The 18,653-nt window shown below is 43.2% G+C and overlaps 1 protein-coding gene across 1 annotated transcript; it reads right to left on the bottom strand.

The window, feature by feature from the left end:
- Nucleotides 1-7,229: 7,229 nt before the first annotated feature.
- On the bottom strand, nucleotides 7,230-8,668 carry LOC147459766 (uncharacterized). Its single transcript, XM_086510974.1, has 2 exons — nucleotides 8,529-8,668; nucleotides 7,230-8,250 (listed from the first exon to the last, which is right to left on the bottom strand). The coding sequence occupies exon 2, from the start codon at nucleotides 8,143-8,145 to the stop codon at nucleotides 7,378-7,380; it is 768 nt and encodes a 255-aa protein (XP_086367100.1). The 5' UTR covers nucleotides 8,146-8,250; nucleotides 8,529-8,668; the 3' UTR covers nucleotides 7,230-7,377.
- Nucleotides 8,669-18,653: the final 9,985 nt, after the last annotated feature.

The following is an 18,653-nucleotide window of genomic DNA, read 5'->3' as shown; positions in this document are numbered from 1 at the left end:
GAACTTAGCTATTTCCATGAAGTTCTCAAAGATTTGGTAGTTCCTTGCCTTCCAAATGTGTTTGACGTAACAATATCTCACGACTTGCATAGCGATGAGTATTGTCTGGCTTGTGAACACCTTCCCTTCCATGAAGAGATCGTTCTTGACGAATCCTATTTTCCAAGTCTTTTATACTCATTTGCAAATCTTCCCTGCAAGGCCACAGAGCGTAGGGACTCCTTGAGAAGGTGAGGGAGGTCTTCACAAGCCGTTCTGCATTGTGAGCATCTATTTGGACCAACGTCCCTAGTAAGTGTTAAGTATGGGGCCTGATTTATCTCGTGTAATTTTTTGTATTAAAAACACACATTTGTAGGGCCCCCGTTATGAGGAGAAGCCATCGTACGTGAAGAAAAATCACTCAGCAGAAACCAAAATTTTCACGGCCAGTCTCATCAAAATATCATGGACCGACGCCGGCCGAAAAGTGGTCAAAAAACGGTCGATCAGTTGGCCGATGGCCGATATCAATGGCCAGTGGTGGATGGTGGTCGAAAGTCAATGGCCGGTGGGCCGGTGGACAATTTCAGTGAGGTAGGTCCTCCCCGTTATGCATTGTGAGCACCTATGTGGACCAATAGCTCTAGCTAGGAACTTCACACCAGTAGGTAAGGCTCCCAAAGGACCTTCCACATAAAAATCTTCGTCTCCAATGGCCATTGTGGGTAGCAGATGTTTTTCACAATTGACCTCCATCTTGAGTCTGACCACTTCTTACCCCATTGTTTGTTCAGGGAAAGAAACCAATCTTGTGAGACCATAGGGATGTTATATATATACGATCTTGGTTTGCGGTTTTAGGAAATGTCTGTTCGTGGGCCACTGCCATGCCTTTCACTCGAAGCTAGAATCGCAGTCAAGTAGCCAACAACTGTCAAGCCTTTCTAAAATTCTATGGGCCAACAATCTTTCAGTTCCATTGAGGTGGAACTATAAGGCTAGTTGGTTTGTTGCTTTCCAGCTTCTACTGCTTCTATCCTAGAACTGACGGTCTTCGTAGTCCTTTGTTATTAATCTTTCTAGCCATCTCCCTTCAAAAAGGGTTTAGAAGCACGGTTCCTTCCTTAGACAACCAAGGGGATCAATGAAGTATTGAGTTCTGGAACACCTTGATACCTCTCCCCATTCTAAAGCCTCAACTGTTCTGTTACACTTCTGCACTAGCTCACCCATCATGCCTCCAAGCTTAGATTAGCCCACCGCTAGTTAAGCAATTTGTCATGCACCTCTAGCCCTTTCCACTGGCCACATTGCGACTGTAGTTTGGCATTGTCCACCATAGCCTTCGTCATAATAGCCCAAGCCTAGACTTGCTTTGAAATTTCCACCACAACGTTGGCACATTGGGCTTCTGCATGAGTACTAGGGTTAAGAATCCATATACCGCCTTGCTCTGGAGGTCTCGCCACGGATTCCCATCCTTCCCACTACCAAAGCGTCGAATCTTTAGTGCTCTTCCATAAAAATCATTTTACTGGTTTGAAGAACTCTTTCCATTTGCATTTGACTAACTTAAACAACAGACCATTCAAGGCAATGACAGGAATCATAAATAAATTGACCACTTTCACGCTATTCGAGAATGATAGCTGCACATACTATCACCTTTGTATCTTTATTCATGACCTAAAGGAATCTTTGCTTATGGGTGACATCCACTCCTAGAAGAGCCCCCAAGTGTTTGAAAATCTTCCCTTTTGTTACTATGTCGTCGGTCCACATTGATGGGTCAAATGAGTCGGTCTCTGAAAGTGAAATTAACTTGACTTTTCAATATTGCACTTTGACCCGGATGCAATGGCAAACATATTCACAATCTCCAGAGCTTTCCTAATCACTTGAGGGAAAGCTTTGAGGAATAAGAGGGAATCATCTGCAAATAGCTTTACAATAAGTTGGTCGTTGTTAGATAGAGATGAGGAATCTCATGGCGTGCTATATATCGGTAGATAGAGCTTGAAGAGGACATTCTAACTATCAAACTTCCGCCAACTTTAGAGTTTGTTTGCAAAAGTTTATCCATGCATCCGTTTTGGTAGAGAGAGGTAAAGTCAAACTCCTTAAAGGGCCCCTTTGTGAGTCCAAATTTTTCCTAATGCCTTGGGCTAAAGTTAGATTATCTATACATCATTCAATGCTCTACATTCAAAAAGATAAGGCTTGTTTTAAAAAGCAAAAAATGTAATATGTATAGATAATCTAACTTAAGAGTTACATGTATGAGCACATAGTTCGCAATCTAATACAATTATGAGGATGATGTTGTCCCGCACATAAGGATATAGATAGAGAGCAATATAAAGAGAAACATGGAAACATAAGAAAATTGTGAGATTTACAGATATATACATATATACATATGTGTGTGCGTTGTAGGAGGCCGGGGCCGGAGCCGGGGGGGAGGGGGGGGGATGATTTCCATTATATTTAATATTTATTTACTTGTTATCATTAATAAATGTGTGTTGTACTCATATAATAGAATCTAATAATTACATGTGTTGAGAATCATTTGAAATCCAAAATATTCATAGATTTTACATTTGCATTTAGTACTCATAAAGTTTCCAAACAACAAGATGGAGGGTCATGTTGGCGTGTTAAAACAAATTCAATGAAATGGACCCATATGAGGATCTTAAACGAAAGGACTTTCTATACAATTATAATGGGGTAAGAGATTCCGGTCCCCTTCCCCGGCCACGTGACGCAAGCTCATGCAACCGGCCAATGTGCCCTGTAGCTTCGGGCGATTGAGAGAGACAGAGAGAGAGAGAGAGAGAGAGAGAGAGAGAGAGAGAGAGAGTTCTCAGACGTTACAGTAGAGAGAGAGAGCGAGAGAGCGAGAGAGAGACTTCTCAGAGAGAAGGAGAGACGTGTTGCACTGCTGGCCCAAAGAGAGAGAGACTAGGCGGCCGTCGAGCACTGGCAGAGCAGTAGCAGTCAGAGCTTGAGTAGACTGTAGGAGGTTGTCGAGCAGCTCGCATCGCCAAGCATTCTCTCTCTCTCTCTCTCTCTCTCTCTCTCTCTCTCGCACGCAGGCATCACACACGAACCTGCCACTCACAACAATGGTGAGAGAAGTCGCGCTACACCAAGCAACGAAGAAAGCCAAGGATGCAGACACGCTCGACATACTCAAGCGGGAGTTGATTATTGGGAAAATAACCAAAATACTCCTCTTATTTCTAAAAACTCCCAAAATACCCATGGTTGTGTTTGTAAATTTCTACAAACATTTGGAGCTTTTCAAAAGAAGACTGATGCTAAAACTAGAACTTGAATTGCTTTTGTAGGCGGTGGAGATGGATTGCTTCATTATTTTATAGACAATGATGGAGATGGATTGCTTCATTATTTTATAAACATAATCGCCTCCTTTTGCGAGGTTTTTTTTATACAAATCACATGCTAAGCACTCAAAAAAGGATCTCAATTGTCAAAGATCAGAAAATTTTGAACAATCCAACAAAAATAGATACAAGGGTATTTGGGGAATTTTTGAAATTTGAGGGGTATCTTGGGAATTTCCACAAATTAAAGGGGTATCTATACAATTATAATGGGGGAAGGAATTCCGGCCCCCTCCCCCGGCCACGTGGCGTAAGCTCATGCAACCGGCCAGTGTGCCTTGTAGCTTCGGGAGAGAGAGAGAGAGAGAGAGAGAGAGAGAGAGAGAGAGAGAGGTTACGAGCACGCAAATCGATTGGGCAACGACACCATAAAGGGGTTATAAAGCGTCTTGAAAGATGCGTCACTTATTATTGGACTAATTTTGCGGTTGCGTGTGCGTGCCGTTTGGATCCCAACTGTAGGTCTTGCCGACGACGACTTTCAACTATTTGCGTTGGTATCTGCGCATGAGAGAGAGAGAGAGAGAGAGAGAGAGAGAGAGAGAGAGAGAGAGAGAGACGACTTCCAATCAGTGCTCGCGAAAAATCATTTTTCCAAACATGCAAAATTCATTTTCTCGATTTTGTCGAGAGGAAAATTTTAAAATCGGGTCATTTCTTCATGTTTTTACACTATTTTTCTCTATTTTGGGGCGGAATTTCTCCCTTTCCCCTTGCCCTCGACCGGCATTTTTGAAATTGAAAATGACACGATATTAAGCTGAGACACATTTTTCCTGAAGACTGCTTCCACTGCTTTGAGAGAGAGAGAGAGAGAGAGAGAGAGAGAGAGAGAGAGAGAGAGAGAGATCCAAAAGTGGTTGCTTCTGTATGCACAACCTACAATACTTCAATGTCGTCGTAAGTGATGATGACAATGATCGGAATTGGATCTTCGCCTATAGAATAGGGGGGGCTTGGGTATTTATAGGTGACTTGAGACCTGTAGTTTCGACATTGTATTTGTCTACATCAATATATCGAGGTTAGGCTTAGCGTCCTTCATCAATGAGAGGGAGGGATTGTGATTTTTGTGGGTGGGTCAGTGGGGGTGGGGGGGGAGAGAGAGCTCATGCGACCTGACGACTACGAGAGAGAGAGAGAGAGAGAGAGAGAGAGAGAGAGAGAGAGAGGCCGTAGGAGGCGGCCGGCCGTATGAGGATCTTAAACGAAAGGACTTTAGAAGCTAAAATATCAAAGAAAACGTCAATTTTCGCCAGATAAAATGTATACCTAACTCCCTTCTTCAACTAGGCTTGTTTCAAAAAGTCAATTCAGCATGAGGTGACTTCCGGCTTATATAACTACACAACTACTTCCTTGTGAGCCTATGTTCGAGAAAAGTCATTTTTCCAAACATACAAAATTCCTTTTCTTTGAATTTGCCAAGAGGAAATTTTAGAAAATTAGGTTTAGCTTGCGAGTTTTTACACTATTTTTCTCTATTTTGGGGCAAAATTTCTCCTTTTTCCCTTACCCTCAATTGGAATTTTTGAAATTGAAAACGACATGATATTAAGCGGAGACACATTTTTCCCGAACACTAACGTCCATCCAAGCAAGTATGGCATTTCCTCGGGAAAACCATTAAGTTACAAGGGCAAATTGAGGTGGAGTGATAAGCTACCTCATGGAGGAAACTCTAAAGGGAAAGCCGAAGCAAGTTCCGCAATACCTGGGGCCTTGGACCAGAGACACTTGGTCGTTGTCACGCCCATTACTAGTCAGTGAGATGGGTCTCTCAAGGGCTCTGGTCTAAGAGAGTAGATAATCCCGGCCTCTTGGGGAAGCGAAGCCCCACGAGTTTGAGGAAACTAGTGACAAAGGCCTACCCTAGGAGTTTGGGTGCAATTTAAGTCTTTGTCAACTCTTTCCCTTTCATTTATTTTGTACATATTTATTTCCTATTTTGTTTTGGGGAGACGACATAGGGTACCCATCAGTGTTTGTGAAAAATTATTTTCACAAATATTCGAACATCCCTCCAGGACAAATCTGAACTGGAAATTTTACAATACTAGCCAATATGCAAAATTACACTATTTTCCATGTATTTTAAGCGGAATTTTCTCCTTCTTGCCCTCCCCTCAACCGGCTACTTTGATTTTGCAACCGGCTCAAGGCTAAGCTGAGGCACACATTTCCCGAACACTGGTACCCATCCCCGACTCCTAAAACAAAACTACTACTACTTCAACTGCCACATAAACAATCTTGAGAAACACTCACACAGCAGATCTCATTACATTATGAGTCATCATCCTATTTACATGCTGGTATTTGCATTGATATTAGAGAGATTGAAGACTCTCCACAACAAGAAACTGATCTTCCCTAACCTCTAAAGACCATCTGATAAAATGACAAGCGTCCTTCACACAGTTTCAATTCATTCAAGACTGCTCAAACCCACAAACAAGGAAAGACCCATTCGAATACGAGCGATACAACTCTGAACTGGAAATTTTACAATACTAGCCAATATGCAAAATTACACTATTTTCCATGTATTTTAAGCGGAATTTTCTCCTTCTTGCCCTCCCCTCAACCGGCTACTTTGATTTTGCAACCGGCTCAAGGCTAAGCTGAGGCACACATTTCCCGAACACTGGTACCCATCCCCGACTCCTAAAACAAAACTACTACTACTTCAACTGCCACATAAACAATCTTGAGAAACACTCACACAGCAGATCTCATTACATTATGAGTCATCATCCTATTTACATGCTGGTATTTGCATTGATATTAGAGAGATTGAAGACTCTCCACAACAAGAAACTGATCTTCCCTAACCTCTAAAGACCATCTGATAAAATGACAAGCGTCCTTCACACAGTTTCAATTCATTCAAGACTGCTCAAACCCACAAACAAGGAAAGACCCATTCGAATACGAGCGATACAACAAATAAAGCATGCATCAATTCAATGCTGCAACCTTACATGCATTGAAGAGTGTACTCGACTTGATGATCGTGAGTTGCCTCAACAAACCACAATCAAACCCACAAACAAGGAAAGACCCATTCGAATACGAGCGATACAGCAAATAAAGCATGCATCAATTCAATGCTGCAACCTTACATGCATTGAAGAGTGTACTCGACTTGATGATCGTGTGTTGCCTCAACAAACCACCATCACACTTCTCAACTAACCATTACACTTGAAAGAATACATAGCATCCTTGGAGAAACCCGCTATGGAGGATGAATCAGTTTGTACAACAACAGGCTTCTCCACAAAAAGTCTCTGCATGAAACATACAAAGACACGAGACATCCATTTTGCCATCCATTTAGCTTCAGTACAAAAGGTGGACCTCACGTAATCCTTTTGCAGTTTTGTTTAGTCCGCAAGTCCCAATGCCATATCACACAAAATTCTTGACTTCATTTATAGAAGTTGATGCGACTAAACGAAATTGCAGACATACATATATTGCAGGAAAACTTTGGGCATAGGCATTACATTGGCCCAGTACATGCTCAATCAAACAACAAAAATGCTGCATTTGTGTCGATAGACCTTCTAAACTTTACACACAAATACAATGGGCCTCGTCCTGCCCATACATGTTGCATCATTTACTACATTGCGTTACAACTTGTGCCACATTAGAGGCCATCCAAAGATATACCCAAAAATAATTGAGGAACACATAACCAAATCACCCCAGGCTACTTTTATTTATGCTTTCGCAATTGAGGGTTAGAACCTAGGACCGGCCGATGCATCTTCATCTGGCTCACACCATGGACCCAAAGTATCGCCCTTTCAGCATTTCAATGCAGTTCATGAAGCATTCAAATGCCTATTACATGAGGAAGAACAATGTAAAACAGACAATAGACATACTTACTTTAAGGTTTGATAGAGTCAAGCGTGATAAGCTCTATGTATGTACAGACAACAATGGGGGGTACTTAGTAATCAAACTTCTAAAGGAAAAGGATGATTCTATCCTTGAGTTCAGCTTCCCTGCAAGGGAGGCTAGCATCAAGCAATCCAGATGATGGCTGTAGAAGGGCATTCTCGCAAACCGAAGAAGAAGCCGCCGGCACCGCTGTGAGATGCGTAAGAAATTGATTGCCTGCAAATAGCTCCCCAATGTGGGGCTGCTTGCTTGCAAGGTCATTTGCTAGCGCATCCTTCTGTCGTGCATATGCATGTTTAAGTCGTGAAGATGTGCATGACACAAAGGAGGTCGCGGACGAACAGGAGGAACGCCGATGCTGAGCTAATGATACAGCAGAGTCTTGCCTTGAAAGAAACCCTGATTCACCTGAATATGCACCTAGTTTCAAAAGAGGCGGAAGATCAAGCCCCCTCTCCCCCGACAATCTCTCGTAGCAAGAGGCAGATGATGTAGAGAGCCGTGGCAAGCCTGGCAGCACATCCGATTTCCGCCCCATAATATAACTAATGCTGCTTCTGGGTGGACTTCCTTGGTAACTGCTGTGCCTTCTCGCCTCCATTTGGTGTGGCATTTGCATACACACCTGAGGAGACGAAACTGCATCTGCATAAACAGATTCTGGCGATCGCATGATCTTCCATGTGTCTGCGAATGAGCCGCCCCCCTCTTTACAAGATCTTTTCTTTTTCTTCTTTACCAGTATGAACCTGCTAAGTTTCTTGGGACTCAAGCTCACAAACAGCTTACAGAGAGAAGGGACCATGCGGCTCATTGAGTACAAGAGCTGCATAGGTGGCCACAAAAGCGGGAAGGGCTCAGAGGGGATGCGCTATAGGTGTTGGGTGGGAGATATCAGGCAATGAAGGTACGGTGCAGGCATCGCGACGGGGCGGAACTGCATGCAAGCGATAAAATGAGCAAACCCAAGAAATGAAATACAGACAGGAAGTGTCTCTCTGATCTCTCTCTCTCTCTCTCTCTCTCTCTCTCTCTCTTTCTCTCTTTATCGCCCAAAACACAGTAAGCAATGAGATGAGCAAACCCGATGAAGGGAATACACAGAGAGTGAGTCTCTCTCTCTTGCTCGCTCGATCGCGTGCGCGCGCACACATGCACGCACACATACACACACACACACACACACACACACACACACACACACAGAGCACTTACCTGTGAGACCTGACGGCCGACGGCGTCGTAGGATGTTCCTGTTGATAGTGGAGGAGGGGAGGGATTCGAGATTTCTGGCAAAAGGGAGGTTGGAGCTGGAGGAGGGGCTAGAGCCTAGAGCAGACAAGAGTGAGCCCACCATCCTTTGATTCTTTCGAGACCTGCTGTATATCTCACATAAATGAAATGATTGGTGAGCGGTTCAACGGTCTTTTCTCCAATGACCTGATGACAGTACCTACCCTATTTCCACTTGTGCTTTGCAAGTCCCAACTCAAAATGCCACCGGAATTTGGTCATCCCTAGTCCCACATCCCCGGAGTCCGGACCCAAAATCTCATTTTGCTCTTAGTCTACTGTCTAAGGGTCTTTTCACACGTTGTGCAAATGTCCACATTTTTATAATAGGTGGAACATTTTCATGAGCATCGATGGCCCTTTATTTGAGGGATTTGATTGATTCCTTAAAAATTTGTGCTCATGGGGTGAGGAGCCCAAATCCACCTAAAGGGCTCCCCCATAGACCCTTTAGTTGGCCTTATGAGTGGGGGGCCCTTCAAGCCTACTCAAGGTGCCCCATATACCCAATTGCTACCGTAGGCTACCAGTTATAGACCATGTGTTGGGTCGTCCACCTCCCGTCCACGATCTCCTTGCCACCAAGGCAATGCATCATTACAAAAACTTATGCGCATCCAATGTCGATCGTGAGATCATCTGCGACCTGCTGCAATGACAAGTTGTCCTCCCTTGTTGCGTTCCGTTGCTCATTGCAACTTGCCTCCCACGTTTTGTTCCGCTTCTACACGAAGCAAGACTAAGTACACGCTGGTAGCCATGCATGTTCCACTGCTAACCGGTTGACACCAGTTTAAAAGGCGAATCTTTGTGGGGTGGGTGGTTGAAGCACCCCCAACAAAACAATTGCGGTTTCCTCTTCTGTTTGTGTAACGGCCCCCATCGAAAAAATGGGATGGGGGTATGGGGCACCTCGTTGGAAATTCATGGGATCCTCTCAGCGTTTTCTTTGATCGCTTCGTGGAGGCACTTCGATACCTTCCACCGTCCTTTCTTTACGTCCTCACATGGCCATATTTCTATATCGATATCTTTCCATTGCATGTGGTTTGGAATTTGTCCATTTTGATAGTCGTCGAGCAGTGCGCGTCACTTGCTGTGCCGACATACCGTGCGCCAGAGATTTCATGCGCTGAAATGCATTAACAACCACTTGTTGTTGATCATCAGGCACTGATTGGGTACCACAAACTTGTTCTTCATCGGCCATTTTATCTTAGAGTTGCAATGGACAAATAGACAAATATTCAATATCATTGACAAAAATATATTCTCACTATTCAACGGTCTCACAGATACACAAAGACAACAGTCTCGTCCCATTAGGAAAAATATGAACTCCAAAAGTGCCTTGTAAGGATCCCTAATTTTAAGGGATTAAGACTGAAAATGTGTGTGATTTAGGAGACAAGGCCATTATATGAGGGTATTCTCATATGATTTTTTAAAGGCTGTCAGTTTGAAATAGAGGCTAGGGAGGGAGGATATGTACATTCTCTCTCTACCCAAAAGAGTGGTGGTCCTTATGACAATAACTACCCTCCCCCCTTTTTTTGCCACATCATCATCGACTGGCCGTTTTTAATACTAAAAGTTACAAGGGGTAAATCAGGCTCCATACTTAACAGAAATGGCATAAAGAGGAGCCCATTGCGGGCTACTCTAGCTGAACGATTGAGGGAAATGGCATAAAAAGGAGCCCATCAAGGGCTATTCTAGTTGTAGCACTTCCAAGAAGGGTTTTGTAAAACTTGACTAGCATTGGGCCAAATCCCATGGCAATCAAGCTAGCAAATATAAAGTACCACTCAAGTCTATCATAAGCTTGTCAGAATTCAGTGTGATGAAGATGAAGTCTTGCCCTCACTCTTGTGCACGCTCAAACCCTTCCCACATTGAGATGATAGCCTCCATTAGCTTTCTGCCCTTGATGACCCTTTTTTCTCTAAAGAGATCCACTTCATCAAGTGGGAAGTAAATTTGTTGGCAATGGACTTAGCAAAAGAGTTAGCAAATATCTTGTAAGATGAGGGTAGCATGCATGGTGAGGGGTCTCCCATTGGCCAGGTCATTCCTAGGGCCTCTTTTATGGAGGAGCTTGATGATTCCTATGCTAATGGAGTAGGGAAGGGCTTTGTGGGAGAGGGACTCCTCCCAAACTTGAAGGACAAATGGCGCTAGAGTGCCTTTGAGCACATGAAAGAATTCTATTGCTAGCCCATCTAAGTGAGGAGTTTTCTTAGGATTTACCTCTTTAATGGCTATGTTAATGTGAGCTAGGGACATTGGAGATTGAGCAAGGATTTTGGCTTGCTCAAGGACCACTTTGTGTCTAACGTCAAACACTCTGGATCTATTTCTTGAAGTTAGGTCAGAGGTCAGTTCTAGAGGACTTTAATGGGTCTTGAAGTGCTCCTTGATGAACTCCGGGTTGTCTTCAAAGGTGGGGGCCGTTGAGTAGGCTATTGAGTGTTTGAGAATGAGTTCCTTCTCAAGCCAAACCTCATGCATGAGTGCAAAGATCCTAGATTTGCTGTCTTCAGAGGGAGGTGGACAAGGTCGGAGGAGAGAATTTCACATATCTGTTTCCTAATTTGAGACACCCATTTCGAAAATTGATGAGCCTGTGTTGTGTTTAAAAAAGTGCTTCAGACCAAGCGTTAGCAAGGAGGGCGGATCTAGAGAAGGCATTGATCCAAATCGATTTAATCTCCTCTTGCATTGCAAAAAAGTCAGGGTCCATTTGGAGACAATTGTTCGTGACCTTGTTTGACTTGTCATCAATGGTGACCAATAGGGTGTAATGGTCGGAGCCTGAAATCTTATAAAATGTCCTCTAGCCTTGAGCCTGGTGACCCGGGGAGTTCACTAAAGTATATGTAACATAGCACGTGGGTTCAACAAAAGGGATTTTAATTTCTTGTAAATTTACAGATTCATGTGTACAAGAGGGGTAATTAAAATCCATTTTGGTGAACGCACGTGATGTAATAAAATTTTACTTAGTGAACGCACTTGGCCTGATGAAAAAGTTGGCTATGGATGAACTCACATAGCATCTCTCTAGCCTCCCTTTCCTAGCCATTTTTCCCTACCATACTTTTACCAATTGAACTCTCCTTCTTGCCCAATATCCTATAGTTGACAAGTAGAAGAGAGGAACTCCCGAGCTTGTTTCTCACTCCCTATGATGATTTTCCCTTTCTAGAGGAATATGCCATCAAGGGATTCAACCATGTTGAAGTCTCCAACCAGAATATAGTCAAGTAGGAGAGTGACTAGCTCTACCCAGAGGGTAGTTCTATCTGCTAAGGACCCCTTGGCATAGGTTGAGATATAGGGAAGTTAAAAGGGGTAGGGAGATTGATAGGCACCTAGATTTTTGAGCTTTGGGGCGTGTAAAGGTGATATCCCTTTGGGCTAGAAACCCAATAGTGGTGCCTCTTGATACTGACCTTGTTTTCCTTGTCATCAATGATGACGGATAGGGGGGTAATGGTCGAAGCTTGAAATCTTGTAAAACCCTAAACCCTAAACCCTAGACCCTAGACCCTAGACCCTAAACCCTAAACCCTAAACCCTGAAATGTTCTCTAGCCTTGAGTCTGTTGAGCAAGTTGGGTATGGGTGAAGTCACATAGAATCTCTCTACCCCCCCTTTCCTAGCCATTTCTCCCTACCATACTTTTGCTATTTGAACTCTCCTTCTTGCCCAATATTCTAGAGTTGAAAAGTAGAAGAGAGGAAGTTCCAAGCTTGTTTCTCACTCCCTATGATGAATTGTCGTTTCTGGAGGAATATGCCATCAAGGATTCAGCCATGTTGAAGTCTCCAACCAGAATATAGTCAGGTAGGAGAGTGACTAGCTCTGCCCAGAGGGTAGTTTTGTTTGGTAAGGACCCATGCATGTTGCATTGCTAACCGATTGACGCCAATTTTTAAGGAGAATCTCTGTGGGGGGTGGTTGAAGCACCCCCAACAAAATAGTCACGGTTTCCTCCGCTATTTGTGTAATGGCCCCCATCAAAGAAATGGAATGAGGGTATGGGGCACCTCGTTGGAAATTCATGGGCCCTCCAAAGGCACCTTTAAAGGGCCTATGGGGGAGGGGTGTGGAGCTATTGCGGTAGCATCCAATTCGTCCAAAAGAAGCATAGTGTAGTTTCAGGCCCACCAAAATACAGGCGCATTCACCCCCTTAAAAAAAAGCCTTCTCCACACATTATTAATGCAGAGTGCAGAGAGAAATTCAAAGACATACCTCACGACCTGAGCCGCCCATGTTGGCCATGTAGTCGAACATGATTTGTTGATAAGCTATGCCAGTTTTAGAATTTAAATGTTTTTTGCACTAGGGTGAATGGTACGATTGTGGAAAACAGGATTATTCTGGTGGACACTGCACATAGTCTGAATTGACCCTAAGACTCCTTGACGCTCATCACTTTCTCATGATCTAGGGCCCATATTAGGCAATGTGAGTGTGCTTGATCTCCATGTCAGATCGTCAAGTGAATTCGGAACTAGAGTTAGAGAGAGAGAGAGAAAGAGAGAGAGAGAGAGAGAGAGAGAGAGAGAGAGAGAGAGAGAGAGAGAGAGAGAGAGAGAGAGAGAGAGAGAGAGAGAGAGAGAGAGAGAGAGAGAGAGAGAGAGAGAGAGAGAGAGAGAGAGACAGAGATTGTATTATCGTCCACGGAGGTCAGATATGACCCATGCACTGAAAACAAACATTACAAACGGTTACAACTAAGCAGAAGATGACGATGACGATACATATCAGTTAAAGATTGAGGGTCCATTGGGAGGGTAAAAAGAAAGGGAAATGGGAAAATCAAAAACCTAGGGAGGGTCAGTTGTGGAGTGAGCTAATTTAGGGTTTCAAAATTCTTGGATGATGGCTTTATAACCTCGATAAACTGCCCACGTACCTTGTTTGCGGGCTTACCTTCTTGAGCTCACTTGCTTTGGCTTTGAGTTGGTTTGTGGTTAATTCTTCGGTGATCCAAAATGTTGTTTTTTTGAGGAGACGGGATTGACGTAGTAGCTTTTTTCATTCTTCTTTGTCCTTGAAGGTGAGAATACAATGCTTGGGTGGCACATGCTTGTGTGTGTCATGAAGGAGTACGAGCGGAAGTGCGACGCGAGAGAGAGTGCGAGAAGAAGAGCACGACGATATGGTGAAATCGCTCTACTGTAATGTGTAGAGCATAGTGAGTTCTTATTAGGTTTTTACAAAAGAATATGTGTACATACCTGGCGGCCCGCCCACTTACCTGGGCGACCACATTGGGCTTTATACCCCAACAACCTCCCACTTAAAGTCCAATGTGGTACTTTAAGTGTGAGAGAAGCTACTATACAAGCTAATATACAAGAGATGTAGAGAAGTGATGTACTACCCTACACCTAACTGCTTGCGAAAATGCGCAAAGCCCTCTGAGGGAAGTCCTTTTGTAAGTAGATCAGCAAGATTTTCTGTGGTGTGAACTTTGACAAGCTGAAGTTGCTTATCCTCGAGCATTTCCCTGATGAAATGATACTTCACATCCACATGCTTTGTCTTTGAGTGATAAACTGGATTGCGAGCCAATTGTATAGCACTTTGACTATCACAATGTAACACAGGCATCTCTTCTTTGATTCCCAAATCTGTTACTAGTCGATTAAGCCAAATTGATTCTTTGCATGCCTCTGATGCTGCAACATATTTAGCCTCTGTAGTAGACTGAGTAACACAATCTTGTAATCTAGAACGCCATGATACTGCTCCACCAGCCAATGTAAAGACATACCCTGACGTAGACCTTCGGTTGTCTAAGTCACGTGCATAATCTGAGTCTGTAAAACCCTTTACACTTAGCTCCTGACTCCCATAGCATATACGCATACTCTTTGTAGCTTTCAGGTATCTCAATATTCCTTTCACTGCCTCCCAATGTTTCTTGCCTGGGTTTGACATGTATCGACTTACTACTCCCATTGCAAATGCAATGTCTGGGTGAGTAGCAATCATTGCATACATCAAACTACCCACTGCAGACGCATATGGAATCTTATCCATTTCAGCCTGTTCTTCCTCAGACACAGGACAATCTTGTTTGCTAAGTTTCACATATGGTGGCAATGGAACACTCAATGCCTTTCCCTTCTCCATATTGAAACGTTGCAAAACCTTGTCAATATACTCTGTTTGAGATAACCAAATCAACTTCTTTGATCTGTCTCTCTCAATGCGCATACCAAGTATATGACTTGCATCACCCATGTCTTTCATGTCAAATGATTCTGCCATCTTTGACTTCAAAGCTGAAATTTCTTCCAAGTGCTTGCTAGCAATCAACATGTCATCCACATACAAAATAAGGATCAGCCAACTGCCATCCTTAGCCTTCTTTGTATATAGATAGTGATCGAACTCACTACATTTGTAGCCTTGAGAAAGCATAAACTTGTGGAATTTATGGTACCATGCCCTCGGTGATTGTTTTAAGCCATAAAGACTCTTTAACAACTGGCATACCCAATCTTCCTTGCCTTTCTCAACAAACCCTTTTGGCTGCTGCATGTAAATTTCCACATCTAAATCACCATGCAAGAACGCTGTCTTGACATCCATTTGGTGCACACCAAATCTAATATGGCAACCAATGCAAGAAAGCATCTCAATGTAGTCATCTTGACCACTGGAGAGAAGACTTCATCAAAGTCAATGCCTTGTTCTTGCTTAAAGCCCTTGGCAACAAGCCTTGCTTTGTACTTTGGCTGACTATCATGAGCGGTGATCTTATACCTGTAAACCCATTTACAAGGTAGAGCCTTTTTGCCCTGTGGTAATTTAACTAGCTTCCATGTCTTGTTTTTATGCAGAGCTGTCATCTCTGACTGCATGGCCAATTGCCAATTCCTGGAGTCCTTCATTTGCACTGCTTCCTTGTAACATGAAGGCTCATTGCAATCAGTCAACATGACATAGTTCATAGATGGAACAAACCTATAAGGAGGTCGTGTGACACGTCCAGATCTACGCACAATAGGTGGCTTAGGCTCAGCCACAACCTGTGGTTCTACTCTATCCTGTCCTTGCTCCTCTTGAGCCCTGACATTTTGTCTTGCACGTGCAGGTCCATCTTCTTGGAAGACAACTCTTCTAATCTCCTCAACCCTCTCTGGTTTAGAATGATATTTGGATTCATTAAAGTGAACATCATTGCTGCGGACAACCTTTCTGGATTCGGGATCCCAAAGTCTGTACCCCATATCACCAGAATTACCATAGCCTAGAAGGATGCACTTTCTACTCTTTGGCTCAAGTTTGTTCCTAAATTCCTTTGGAACGTGAGTATATGCCTCATAGCCAAAGACTCTGAGATGCTTGTATGAGGGCATTTTGCCTGACCATACCATCTCTGGCACTGAATCCTTCTGCAAAACCTTGCTAGGAGATCTAATTACAAGATGAACAGCTATTGATACAGCTTCACCCCAAAACCCATTTGGCAGCTGTGCATTAGACAAAATACTTCTGACCTTCTCTTGTATGGTCCTATTCATCCTCTCAGCAACACCATTTTGAGGAGGATTGTAAGGAGTAGTAAGTTCATGTTTTATACCTTTTGACTCACAAAAGTCCTGAAAGGCCTTTGAAACATACTCTCCACCATTGTCAGCGCATAAGCATTTAAGCTTCTTGCCACTCTGATTCTCCACAAGTGTCACAAACGTTTTGAAAACACTAAACGCTTCATCCTTGTGCTTGAGAAAGTAAACCCATACTTTCCTCGAGTAATCATCTATAAATGTCATAAAGTAAGAAGCTCCCCCTAGAGATATGTTAGGCATAGGTCCACACAAATCACTATGAACAAGTGCCAACTGTGTATCTCTTCTACTGCTTCTATGCTTATGTGGCTGCTGTGTTTGCTTACCATACAGACAATGTTCACAGAATTCAAAATCATTTAATAAAAAGCCAGGCAAATAACCAGAATGAGACAAGATTTCCATTCCCTTCTTGGACATATGTCCTAACCGGCTATGCCACAAAGAAACGTTTGGTTGCTCGGTTACATTGATTACATTTTTAGAGACATTTGATACATAAATCATGTAAAGTCCTCCAGACTTTACTCCATGTGCTACTGTCATAGAACCCTTGGATATCTTCCACATGTTCTGTCCAAAAGTGGTGACGTAGCCAGCATCATCAAGTAAACCTGTGCTGATCAAGCTCTTTGTAATTGCGGGAACATGTCTCACATTCTTCAGCGTGAAAGAAGAGCCATTCTGAAACTTCAATTGAACATCTCCAACACCTAAGATCTCACATGTCTGCCCATTGCCTAGCCGAACATGATCTTTAGTGGTCACATAAGAAGTAAACCACTCCTTGTTTGGAGACACATGAAGTGATGCCCCTGAGTCTATAATCCAGTCACTCAGTGCATTTCCATCAGATGCTGTAAGCAGAGATGAGTCCATTGTATTCTTCAAGAAGTAGATGTCTCCTGACACTAGACTGTCATCCTCTGCAACAGTGTTTATCACATTTATTTCTTGAATCTTCAATGAGGACTTGTTCTTCTCACCATGGTCTTCAGCTTTCTCTTTGCCTTTTTCTGCTTTCCATTCTCTGCAGTCTCTTTTCATGTGACCCTTTTTGCCACAATGGTAGCATTCTATGTCACTCTTGCCTTTAGCACTGCGGGACTTGCTACGAGACTGATTCCTCTTTTCACCTTTGTACTTTTATTTGGTCCTTCCCCTGACAACTAAGGCTGTTCCTTTGCCTTTGTCCATTGTCTTTCTATTGGTTTCTTCAGTAAGTAGACTTCCTTCTACACCTGCTATGTTCAAACCATCTGGAGGTGCAGAATTACTCAAAGCTGTGCGAAAAGTGTCCCAACTTTCCGGCAATGTGATCAATAGGAACATAGCTCTAATAGGTTCATCAAACTTGACACCTTGAGCTGACAACTGACTATAGATTGTGTTGAATTCATTCAGATGATTGGACATAGGTGTCCCTTCTTTCATCTTCAAGTCAACAAGCTTCTTAACCCAGTATACCTGTGAAGCTGCACTCTGCTTCTCATAAAGATCACTCAGCTTTAACCATGCTTGATAAGCCGACATCTCGTCTGCTACATTGAAGTAAAAGCTTTCTGCCAAAGTCAGCATAATGGTAGAATGTGCCAATTCATCCATTTCGCTCCATTCATCTTCGTCCATATCTTCTGGTTTTATCCCCTTGAGCTTTATAGGTTTATATGCTTCTTTTGTACCAGCACGTGCCAAATCTTCTTCTTCCACAATGGGAAATTGGTTCCATCCAGCTTCTTGATATTGTAAAGAGCAGTGTCTTGTGATCCAGCCATAGCTATGCTTCACAGTACTTTACTTTTCTGGGAAAAATTCGGCAGAGTTTCCCCTGTAAACTTACCTCTGAACCAATATCAACTTGTCAAATGAACCAAGAAAGCTTCAGATTCTGCAGAGTTTTTTGCTCTGGTGTACTCAAAAACAGACCAAAAACAGCTCAAAAAACACTGTCTCTCTGACACTGTAAGCTGTGGGTAAACCTGTCCTGCACCTGTACTGTCTCTGACTGTCCTGTCACTATCCTGTAAGCATAGACTGCGACAATGCCTCAATGGCAGTAAAGCAAAGATGCAATCCCAACTGTCTAACTTACAGTCAATACATCCTAGCTGCCTATCTAAGGGTGCTCGAGGGATCGCTCCAAGACCTGTATCACCGAAAGGATCTCAACATTCGAGAATCCCCCAGCTCAATAAAACCTCACTCAACCCTCAACAAAGGTTGCAGTAAATCTGACAGTACATAGACTTCGCACAAAGTCATACATCCACAAATTTCCCACTGTATGCTGTAACCGCTGCGGCGGTTGTTTGCTGCGTGACTCACAGCCAGCAAACCCTCAACAGACATACATCACCTCTGACAATACATCCCATGTGGAAGTACCTGCAATGTCAGGATGAAATCTGGAATATCAAGCAGCGAACACAAGCTACCTGATGAACTAGTG

Source organism: Adiantum capillus-veneris, chromosome 4, assembly GCF_014529385.1.
Source record: "Adiantum capillus-veneris isolate H3 chromosome 4, ASM1452938v2, whole genome shotgun sequence".
NCBI lineage: Eukaryota > Viridiplantae > Streptophyta > Polypodiopsida > Polypodiales > Pteridaceae > Adiantum > Adiantum capillus-veneris.
Note: the sequence above shows the minus strand (reverse complement) of the source record. Positions and strands in the feature narration are given on the sequence as shown.

Coding starts and splice junctions, on each gene's coding strand:
- LOC147459766 (XM_086510974.1), bottom strand. CDS start 8,145: ATGCAGCTCTTGTACTCAATGAGCCGCATGGTCCCTTCTCTCTGTAAG.